General features: G+C 43.9%; 1 protein-coding gene across 3 annotated transcripts in view; it reads right to left on the bottom strand.

Annotated features, from left to right (window-relative positions):
- barx2 (BARX homeobox 2) overlaps window positions 1-12318 on the bottom strand; it is a 167237-nt gene that overhangs the window by 137616 nt on the left and 17303 nt on the right. For all 3 annotated transcript variants that reach the window (XM_087976525.1, XM_043676944.2, XM_043676943.2), the window contains exon 2: window positions 1658-1934. In XM_087976525.1, coding sequence (XP_087832651.1) covers window positions 1658-1934 — 277 coding nt within the window. The remainder of the gene's footprint in view (window positions 1-1657; window positions 1935-12318) is intronic.

Raw genomic sequence — 12318 nt, 5'->3', positions numbered from 1 at the left:
GTTTATTATAGTTTCTACTGATGGTGTATATCTTTGTTTGCCAGTATAAGCTCCTGTTTTCAGCCTTTCTCCAATCGTTTTCCTCATAATTTTGTCCTTCTCTATCAGCTTTAATATTATGGACACCACTGTCTAGATATTTTCCTACTTCTACTTCTCAATCTGCTCTGGTTTATTTCTCATTACCGGATTCAATAGTGAGCCATCTCTTGTTGCACTTTTCAAACGTTTGGTTTGAAAGGAGTCCTGTACACATCCTAGGAACTCTATTTATTTGTCCCCACAGCCCCCCACCCCCTCAGCCCCCTGCACACATCCAACTTAGATCAGCGGATTTGAACAAAGTCTTATTATTCTATTTTACTTAACTTCTTCCTCCATTTCCACTCCATTGTTAGATGCTCTGCATGTATTTGTTTTTGATCCTTTATCAAAATTTTATGTCTATCCTTTTGTCTTGCTGAGAACTGTGCCCATTTTTCCCACTGTCATTATGCTATCCTGATTAAGTAAAGCAACTCCATCTCCCCATTTTTCTTCTCCATCTTTCCAAATACGCCACAACCTGTAATATTTAGTCTCCAGTTCCCTGTTTGATTATGGACTCTGTGTAAATTCCTGTGCAGAAATTTTTATGATTTTTAATAGGATATAAATTTATGTTTATCATTTTTGAAGGATATTGTTAAACTTGAGAGGGTGCAGCAAAGATTTACAAGCATATTGCTGGGATTGGAGGATTTGTGTTATAGGGAGAGGCTGATTTGGTGGACTTTTTTCCCTGGAGCATTGCAGACTGAGGGTTGGCCTTATAGAGGTTCATATAATCATGAGAGGCATGGACAGGGTGAAAAGACACCATCTTTTTCCTTGGGTGGGGGAGTCCAAAATTAGATGACATTGGTTTAAAGTGAGAGGGGAAAGATTTAAAAAGGACCTGAGTGATAGCTTTTTCACTCAGAGGGTGGTGCGTGCATTGAAGTAATGGAGGCGGGTACAATTACAACATTACAAAGGCCTCCTGTGAACATGTGAATAGGAGGAGTTTTGCGGGACTAAGTCAGATTGGGATGTTTGGTCAGTGCAGATGAGTTAGTCCGAAGGGTCTGTTTCCATGCTGTTTGACCCTATAACTCAATGAATGTTTTGGTGCTTTGTCTTCAATGTCTTCCATAATTGTATTCTTTCCTCATGTTCTTGTCCTGTTCTGTTGACACAGAGCCTGTTTATATTTTGGTTGATCCCTTGTTCCACTCTGACTAGTTGAAAGCTTTTGCATCCTCTCCTCTCCCCAGTTAATGTCTCTGACAGGACACAGTTACCATTCTGGTTAAAGTGGGAACTATCCCATCGGTGCAGCTTGTTCCTACCCCAGAATTAGTTCCACGGTCCCACGGTAAGAAAAAACCCTCTTTCCCCTTACCTCCTTCTTGCTCTGACCTATGTCCCTTGTTCCAGCATGGACCAGAACAACCAGTTTCTCCAAGCTTCTATTCCAACTTCCTGTTCAATCCTCGTGAGACATCTCTTATCCTGGCATTGGGTAGACGCCACACCCTTTGCAGTTCTTATTCTTGGCTGCATTCTGGAGAACTCCCTTCCCCATACACACATTTTCTCTCAATTACCACCCCTCACCCTGCTCCCATTCACTCACCTGTCTGGTGTGGACAGGTATTTCTGTTTCTGGAATTTTTTCTCCAGCCCCATGAGCTGCAGCTCGGTGAAAATGGTGCGACTTCTGCGAGGCTTTTTGGGGCGAAGAATGCTTTGGTCACTTTCACACTCACTGCTGGATGGAGAAATATTCTCAGGAGCTGGCCCATTCGGCTTACTGGAGGATGTGACAGGAGGTAGGTAATGTGGAATCCTCGCTGTGAGAGCTGGAGAGAGGTGAGTCGCTGAAAACAATGGATACGAGCTCAAGGATGACCCTGTAGAAACATTAATCATGGATTAATGTTAGTCAAAAGCCCAAACATCATTCTGTATAGTCCTGCCAGCTATGTGGATACTGGGAGAAGACAGGATCAGCTGTGATGTCTGACACAGTCAACTATCTAATTGGCAGTCATTGACATGTTTACCATGGGTGAAATCAGTCTCCCCTTTACAGGCGGAGCTTTTAGGACAGGAGGAAGTAAAGCCAACATTTACATTTAAGAAACGGCTTTAATAACACCTTGCACTGTGTTTAACTGTTTAAAATATCTCAAGGTGCCAAACGATAATCTAGAAGACATTAAATCACTGGCTCAGGAATCTAAAGTCATGAACATTCAGGGAGAGCTATACACCTGGTTAATCTAGATGATGATGTTAACCACAGGGTGAGGTTTAACAATAACATTTGGCTTCATCTTCCAAAAAAGTGACATAAACTTCCCACTGCTGGGGTATGCATCCTAACAGCAACAGACAACATCCCTTCAAGACTGCAGTTTAGATTTCAGTGCGTGTTTTAATTCATTCATGGGATGTAGATGTAATAGCAAGGCCAACATTTAATGCCCGTCCCTAGCTGCCCCAGATAAGGTGCTGCTGAGCTGCTTTCTTGAACAGCTACAGTCCACTTACCATAGGCAACCCACAATGCTGTGAGAGAGGGACTTTCAGGATGCTGACCCAGCAAAACTGAAGGAATGGCAACATATTTCCAAGTCAGAATGGTGAATGTTTTGGAGCGGAACATCCAGATAGCAGTGTACCTCTGTATCTGCTTCCCTCCTCTTTCTAAATACAAGTAGTTGTGGATTTAGAAGGTACTGACTAAGAAGCCTTGGAGAATTTCTGCATTGCACAAATGTACACATTGCTGCTACTGAGAATAGGTGGTGGAGAGAATGAATGCTTGTGGATATGGTGCTAGTGAAATGGGCTGATTTGTCCTGGATGACGTCAAGCATCTTGAATGGTGTTGGTGCTGCACCCATCCAGGCAAGTGGTGAGTACTCTATCACACTCCTGACTTGTGCCTTGCAGATGGTCAACTGGCATTGGGGTGAGTTACTTGCTGCAGGATTCTAAGTCTCTGACCTGCTCTTGTGTCCACTATATTTATATGGTGAGTCCAGTTGAGTTTCTGTTCAATGACAGCAGAAATTGCCAGAAATCAGGAATGGAGGCAGGAATCCTGCAGACAGGTCAGACCATAGGTGCTCTGTCACCCATTCCATGGTTCATTTCCCCAATGTAGAAGAGGTCACATTGTAGACTAAGCTCAGTGAAATGCATGTAAAGCACTGCTTCACTTGGAAGGTGTGTTGAGTCCCAGTTATGCCTGTCTCTTTGTTGGATACGTGGAACATTCCTTGTTCAAGTCCAATTCCAGCCCCACCCACAACTCTTTCTCCAGTATATCCATGATATTATTAATGCTGCTTCCTTCTCTCATCCAGAATTAGAAACGTTTATTAATTTTGCTTCCAATTTTCATCCCGTTCTCATCTTCACCTGGTCTATCTCTGACTCCTTCCTTCCTTCTTCAACATCTGTTTCCATTTCTGGGGATAGACTGGCCACCAATATCCATTAGAAACCTACCAACTCCCACAGTTATCCCACAGTTATCTTGACTATATCATTCTATTCCATTCTACAAGTTCCTCTGAATCTGTCATACATATTCAAATGAAGCCAACTTCGACAAGGGGACCTCCAAGATGTCCACCTTCTTCCTCATCCAAGGATTCCCTATAGTTGGCAGCACCCTCAGCCAGGTCCGATCCATCTCCTGAACTTCAATCCTCATCCCCTCTCTTCCCTCCCACAACAGGGTTAGGGTCCTCCTTGTCCTCACCTACCAACCCACCAGCATTCACATCCAGAGGATCATTAGCTGCCACTTCTGCCACCTCCATTGAGATACCCCCCTACCCCCCATCCCCTGTCAGCATTCTGCAAGGGCCATTCCCTCTGGGACACCCTGGTGCTGCGTCATGTGTATTTAACTCTTATATCTTGTAAAGACACTGTGAGTCGACTCTGAACTAATCAACAACTTTGTGCTTTAAGTTAACTCCTGATGATCATATCCCACCACAATAGATCTTCGCCTCTATCCACGTGGCGAAGATCGTCCGGTCTTCTTCTCCCAGAAGTCCCAGGGGTGTCTTCTCTTCCCAGTGATTGGTCTCAGATTATTGCTCCTGAGGATGGTGTTGTGGTAATTCTTATACTTAGTAGTTGTTTCAGCCCTGCCATTGACATGGAGAGTCTTTAGTTTCCTCCAATAGATCGAACAAGCCCAATCATCCTGCTCAATCAGATCCAACCAGGCATTGACATGTCAATGGCAGGATGGTCCTTGGGCACCCATTCCTGAAGGTGTTGGTGCACATAAGTCAGGAAGCCCTCTCCAAATAAGGGTGTGAGATGTCCCTGTGCCTGGCAAACAACCTGAGATACTGATTGTCCTGTTCAATTCCAATTCGAATGTATATTGTATTGTCTGTAGCTGCAGCTTGTCTGGATTCTGCAGCATGTTTATTCAGTCAGTCTGGTCAAGGGTTGTCTCAATTTCCCAGTATGCCTCATTTATTGTCTGTTTGTCGTAAATTCATCAGAAATCCATCATTTTGAGCAACCCATCTGGCCACACTGGTCCACTCCTCCTTCACTCCCAACACTCCCTCAACAGCCCCATGGCACCTTTCCATGCTGGTGTAAAATGTGTAACATTCGCCTGTTTACTTCCTCCCAAGTCAGCACACAAAAACTCAAACATACCTTCTAGGCAAAGTAGCACTTGATTTGATTTACTGTAGTCACATGTAAATTCCTGAAGAAGGGCTTATGCCCGAAACGTCGATTCTCCTGCTCCTTGGATGCTGCCTGACCTGCTGCGCTTTTCCAGCAACACATTTTTCAGCTCTGTAGTCACATGTACCCAAGTACAGTGAAAAGTTTTGTTTTCTGACAGTACAGGCAGATCATAACAAACAAGTTCATACAGATTATCATAGGGTGCTTAGACTGAGCAAGGAATACAAGGTTACGGCTGCAAAGGATGTGCACAAAGCAAAATCACCATTAGCAAAATCTACATTGCTTGAAGTTAGAAAGATCCATTCAGCAGTCTAATAACATCAGGTAAGAAGCTGACCTGTAACCTGTGGTGCGTGTGTTCAAGCTTCTGTATCTTCTGCATGATGGAAGAGGTTGAAGGGAACATGACTAGGGTGCGTGGTGTCCTTTATGATGTTGGCAGCCTTTCCTCGACAATGAGCAGTGTAAATGGAGTCCACGGATGGGAGGTTGGTTTCCATGATGATCTAAGCTGTGCACACAACTTTCACTTGTCATACCAGGCTGTTATGCACCTAGATTGAATGTTTTCTACGGTGCATCTGTAAAAGTTGATGAAGGTCCTTATGAACATGCCAAATTTCCTAGTTGTCTGAGGAAGAAGAGGCGTTGTTGTGTTTTCTTGACCATCGCTCAATCTATCTACTACATTCACTGTTCATAATGTGGTCTCCTCTCAACATAGAACATAGAACATAGAACATAGAACAGGACAACAGAGTACAGGCCCTTCAGCCCTCGATGTTGTGCCAGCCTTCTATCCTACTCGAGGATCAGACTAACCTACATATCCTTAATTGTACTAACTTCCATGCGTCTATCCAAGAATTGCTTAAATGTCCCTAATGTATCTGACTCTACTACCACTGGTGGCAGTGCATTCCACGCACCCACCACTCTCTGTGTAAAGAACCTACCTCTGACATCTCCCCTAAACCTTCCTCCAATCACCTTAAAATTATGCCTCTCATGATAGATATTTCTGCCATAGAAAAAGAGGTCAGCTATCCATTCTATCTATGCCTCTCATCATCTTGTACACCTCTATCAAGTCAGCTCTCATCCTTATTCACTCCCTACATCTAGCTCCCTCAATCTTTCTTCATAAGACATGCTCTCCAGTCCAGCAACGTCCTGGTAAATCTCCTCTGCACCCTCTCTAAAGCTTCCACATCTTTCCTATAATGAGGCAACCAGAACTGAACACAATATTCCAAGTGTGGTCTAACCATGGTTCTATAGAGCTGCATCATAACCTCACGGCTCTTAAAAACAATCCCCCTTGTTAATGATAGCCAGCACACCATAACCTTCTTAACAACCCTATCAACTTGGGCGGCAACTTTGAGGGATCTATGTATGTGGACCCCAGCAAACTATAGCTGGAGGTAGAGCTCAAAAAGAGAGAAGAACGGTTGGATAGACAATGGAATGGATAACAGTTAGCCTAGGAGAATGAATAGCTACTAATGGGGATCAGTAGTGGCTAACAATGGGGTGGGTGTAATGGCAGACTGTGTGGTGACAAGGCCTGGTGTGTGGAGTTGGAGTAAGGACATGGGAGATGTGCCTCAAGCCCTAAAATTATTGAACTCAATATTGAGTCCAACAGGCTACAGAGTTCCCAAGAGGAAAATGAGCTGAGCTGAACTGGAGCACTGCAGCAAGCCTGAGACAAGTATGTGCAATAAATCCTGGCCTAGCCAGCAATGCTTGTATCCCATGAAAGAATAAAAATAATTTTAAAACTTATTCAGGTTCAAAGCTTAATCCACATCTTTCCTGAAGAGAGAACAAGTCCAAATGTGTCTCTTCCCTATAATCCTGTACATTGCTTTTACACAAATAATCTTCCAATGCCTCTCTTAAATGCCTCAACTGAGTTGACCTCCATCCCATTTCCAGGCAGCATACTCCAGATCCAAACCAATCACTGAGTGAAAATCCTTTTTTCTCAGATCATATTATCTACTTTTGCGAACCACTTTAAATCTGTTCCCTCTTATCCTTCATGTTTTTACAAGCGGGAACAGGTTCTCCTGTTTATCTGCCCAGCTGCTCACAATTTTGAAAACTTAATTCAGATCTTCTCTCAGTCTTTTCTCTCCAAGGAAAACAGTTTCTTTAATCTATCCTCATAGCTGAAGTTTCTTCACCCCGGAACATCATGTCAATGCACTCTCTCCAATGTATTCACATATTTCCTATTTTGTGGCACTTACAGTTGTACACAAACTCCAGCTAAGGTCTAACAAGTGTGTTGGACAAGTTCATCATCACCCCTTGCTGTGGCACTCCATGTCCCTAATAAGAAAGCCTAACATTCTGTGCAATATACTAACTGCTCTCTCCACATGTCCTGCCACCTTCAATAGGCAGTGCACACATACACTCAGGTACCTCTGCTCTTGCATTCTCTTTAGAATTGTAACCTCTATTTTATATTATCTTTCAATGATCTTCCAAACAAAATGCATCACATCACTGAACCTCATCTGCCCACTCCACCAACTTGCCAATTTTTGGAGTTCCCCACTATCCTCCTCACATTTGACAATGCTTTCAAGTTTCACATGATCCACAAAATTTGAAATTGTTCCATGCACACCAAGATCCAGATCAATAATATATATCATGAAAAGTAATAGCACCTTTGGGGAACTCCCAACACAAACCTTCCTCCAGCCTGAAAAATATCCATTGCCCATTACTCTGTTTCCTATCACTCAGCCAATGTTTTATCCATGTTCCTTTTTTTCTACAATCTACAACTTTCCTTGCACTCACTGGAAGATGCCAGAGATGGAGAATTGCAGACCTGGTTTGTGGATAGATTGAGAGGTTATTGCCAATGCTCCTGCAATTTCCACACGCACTTCCTTCAATATCTTTTTTTATCTCATACAGTCCCGATGAGAGCACCTCTGGGCCACCCGGACGAACCAACCCAACCAACCTGTGGCACAGCATTTCAACTCCCCCTCCCACTCCACCGAGGATATGCAGGTCATTGGACTCATCCACCGCCAAACCACAACAACCCGACGGTCGGAGGAGGAGCGTCTTATCTTCCGACTGGGAACCCTCCAACCGCAGGGGATGAACTTGGACTTCACCAGTTTCTTCATCCCCCCTCCCCCCACCTTGTCTCAGCCGGATCCTTCCAGCCCGGCACCGCCTTCCTGACCTGCAGTCTTCTTCTTGACCTCTCCGCCTCCACCCTACTCCGACCTATCACCCTCACCTTGACCTCTTTCCACCTATCACATTTCCAACTCCCCTCCTCCAAGTCCCTCCTCCCTACCTTTTATCTTCTCCTGCTGAACACTCTCTGCTCATTCCTGAAGAAGGGCCTGTGCCCGAAACGTCGAATCTCCTGTTCCCTGGATGCTGCCTGACCTGCTGTGCTGTTCCAGCAATAAAGTTTCAACTTTGATCTCCAGCATCTGCAGATCTCACTTTCTCCCCGATGTCTTGTCAACTTTCCATAATTTGCTCATCAATTTTGCATCCTTCTCATGTCAAAGCTTCCTCCAATCACTGTGGTCTACGTAGCAATTTTCCTCCTTGATAATCTTTATTTAATACTTAGTTAAAAATCACACAACACCAGGTCATAATCTGGAAGCTTCCTGGTGCACCATAACCTGGTGTTGTGTAAGTTTTAACTTACTACACCCCAGTCCAACACCGGCATCTCCAATTAATTTAAGACTGCCATGTCTGTTGCCTCGATGTGTAAATTTCCTCTTTGTTCCCTAATGAGTGTCCTTTTATTACCCTTTTACTACTGATGTGCCTAGAATAGATTTTGGGATTCCCATTTTTGCTGAGTGCTAGTCTTTGCTCATAGTCCCCTTTCACTTGGAGCTGTGGCATCAAAATTAAAGCAAAAGGGAATAATGGATCAGCTCTTCACTGATTTAAGTCATGGCTAGCACGTAGGAAGATGGTTGTAGTTGTTGGAGCTCAGTCATCTTAGCTCCAGTCATCTTATCACTGCAGAGTTCCTCAGGTGAGTGTCCTAGGTCAAACCATCTCCAGCTGCTTCATCAATTCTTCCCTTATCATAACGTCAGAAGTGGGAATTTCATGGATAATTGAACAATAAACAACCAATCTCAACTCTTCGGTTACTGAAGCAATCCATCTCATAATGCAAAAAGACCTGAACAATATCAATGTTTAGGTTGACAAGCGTCAAGTAACATACATGCCATGCCAGTGCCAGGAAATGGCCATCTCCAAAAAAGAGAGAACTTGATCATTGTCCCTGGCATTCAATGGCATTACCATCACTATCTGGTTTACCATTGACCAGAAACTCAACTGGACTCACCACACAAATGCAGTGGTACCAAGAGCAGGTCAGAGGCTTGCAATCCTTCAGCAGGTAAGCACCTGCCCACTCCTCAAAGCTTGTCCAAAGCAAGACAAAAGCACCAGTGTGATGGAATACTCCCCACTTGCCTGGATGGGTGCAGCTCCAACAAAACTCAAGAAGTGCAACACCATCCAGGACAAAGCAGCCCACTGGATTGGCACCACATCCACAAACATCTACACCCTCTACCATAAACACTCTGTAGCAGCATTGTGTATAGCCTACAAGCTGCATTGTAGAAATTTGCCAACGATTTTTAAACAGCACTTTCCAAACCCATGACTATTATATCCAAAAGGCAAGGGCAGCAGATACATGGGAACACCACCACCTACAAGTTCCCCTCCAAGTTACTCACTCCCGACTTGGAAATATATCAACTTTCCTTCACTGTTATTGGATCAAACTCCTGGGAGTCTCTCTCTGTTGGTATTTTTGGTCTACCTACACCAAATGCACTGCAGAGGTTCAAGAAGGCAGCTCAACACCACTTTCTCCAGGGTACAACAAATGCAAGCCAGACAGCAATACCAACATCCCCTTTAAAAAGAAGCGGCAAGCTACCTGACAAAGGAGCAGCACTCCGAAAGCTTATACTTCCAAATAAACCTGTTGGACTTTGTCACCCCCAGTCCAATACTGGCGCTTCCACATCTTGCATGTTGACCAGGAAGCCCACCCAATATTATTTGTCTTGTAGGCAACAGAAGAGGCAGAAATCACGAGGTTGGAAAGTGAAGGAATCGTCAAACTAGTCCAGTTTGCGGAATGGGCACCACCAGTCATGCTGAGTTTACAGATCTTACTGTCCTGGTTTGATACCATCACCTTGATAAATTGTTATGATCTATCAACTTCAATTAATTTGTACAGTTTTGGATTACTTATTGCTTCGATTAGACCATGAGATGCCACTTTTATACCTATTACGTTCTTCCAATCATTCCAGCACCACCTTATTTTTAAGTTTTTGTAATTATCTTGCTGCCTCATTTAATCAGATTATAGGTCATCCCTTCTCTTGCTGACATTTTACTCACACCGCCTGATACTCTTTATCACATGCAGAGACCTATTATTTGGTCTGTCGACACTCTATTCACACCATTTGTATGATCTTTTGATCTCTCTGCCCATTGATCTCTCTGCCGATAAATTCTGTGCCTGTGTGCTTCTCTCTCACTTCACCCAATAATGGGGCAACGCTCTGAAAGCTTGTGATTTCAAATAAACCTGTTAGTCTATAACCTGGTGTCATCTGACTTCTGACCTTGTCCACCCCAGTCCAACGCTGCCACACCTACATTAGAGAATTTGGACATGCTCCTTAGACGTGTCTCCCAGGCAGCTGCATTAGGAGGGAAAAGTGTGTGTTCCAGGCATCCCAAGTGACCTATTTAGGATATGGAGTTGATAAGACCTAGTTACTCCTGTTTGAAGACAAAGTAATGGTGATTACAGATACCCTGGCTCCCATGTCAGTACTGAAGCTCTTTGAGCTGGTAAACTATTTCAGAAACTTCACACATAACCTAGCCTCCGTCTGGGCATCTTTGCATCAACTCTTAAAAAAAGGATTAGTCTTGGAAATGGTTACGTAACTAAGCCATAGCCTTCAGGGAAGTGAAGAAACAGCTATTGTCCTCTAAGGTGTTGGCACACCATGATCCCAAGTGAGACCTGGGATTGACATGCAATGCCTTCCCATCTAGCATCAGGGTAGTATGAGCTCACAAGTGGCCTAATGGAGAGGAGTGCCCAATAGTATACGCATCCAGGACTTTGGCTAATGCAGTGCGTAAATGCTCCCAGATAGAAAAAGAGGTTTGCCAATCATATTTGGAGTCAGGACATTCCACCTTTATGGATGCAAATTTGTAACAATAATGGACCACAACCCCTGCAGGTCTACTTAATGTGGACAAGGCAATGCCATCCATAGCTTCAGGCCAAATTTAATAGTGAGTTTTAATACTAAGTGCGTACAATTACAAGTTGGAACATGTCTGAATGTTGATGCATTGAGCTGCCTCCTGCCTGCAGATACAGAACCAGTGGTAACACTACTGGAAGATTCTGTAATAGTTTAAATATTCTGGAGACACTGCCTGTCACAGCTGACAATATCAGACTCTGAATGCAGAAAGATCTGATCCTGGCAAAACTGAAACAGCTGGTGGTGATGAGGGAAACTAAAAGGTCATTACAACCAAAATGGAAACCTTTCTGGAGCCGGAGAGACCAGATCACAGTAGAGGACGGCATATTATTATGGGGAGCAAGAGTAATTGTCCCGAGCAAAGGCCACCGTCAGATACTAGCTGAACTCTACCAGGGTCATCCAGGGGTTTCCAAAACGACAATGTTGGCAAGGCGCTACATTTGGTGGCCATAATGGGATGCAGATATAGCTGGGTTGGTGGGCAGTGCCCAGAATGCCAACAATGACACAAATTACTGCCAGCAGCTCCCCCACATTTAATAGGAATAGCAGGATAAACCCTGGATTTGGATACATGTCAACCATGGGTTCAATGACCTTAGTCATTATGGATGCTCCCTCAAAATGGCTGGATGTGAGTAGAGTTCATTCATCAAACGCTGAGACAACGATAGAAAAACTGAATGACTCCCAGAAGCATTGGTAACAGATTACAGCCAATATTTACCAAAAGGGAATTTGAGTATTTCCTAAAGTTCAATGGTATTTGTCACATAAGGACAGCTCCAAACCATCCATCATCCACTGGTCTGGCAAAAAGAGTAGTCCACACTTTGACGGGAGGCTTAAAGAAAAAACCTACAGTTTCACAAGATACAAACTGTCCTGGCTCCTATTTGACTGTAGGACTACAGGACTTCATGTAACTACAGGGATAGCTCCAGCAAAGTTGCCAATGGGGGGAAGATTCTACACTAGGTTAAATCTGATTTTCCTGGACTTAGTGGTGGGAGGAGGGTGAAATGGCATTAGGTTTGCAAATGCCGGACACAAGATCCACTAAACAATAGAGACAGTTTGCTTCAGGGGACAAAATTTAGTTTAGGAACCACTGGACTGGCCCTGCATGTGTAAGAGGGATGCTCGATGCGAGGTCAGGTCCAGTGAGGTATGAACGTTGGGTAGG

This window comes from Chiloscyllium plagiosum, unplaced genomic scaffold (genome assembly GCF_037043375.1).
Source record: "Chiloscyllium plagiosum isolate Xiang-an unplaced genomic scaffold, Cpla_swu_hap1 HiC_scaffold_29, whole genome shotgun sequence".
NCBI lineage: Eukaryota > Metazoa > Chordata > Chondrichthyes > Orectolobiformes > Hemiscylliidae > Chiloscyllium > Chiloscyllium plagiosum.
The sequence above is the reverse complement of the archived record's forward strand: the minus strand, read 5'-3'. Positions and strand labels throughout refer to the sequence as shown.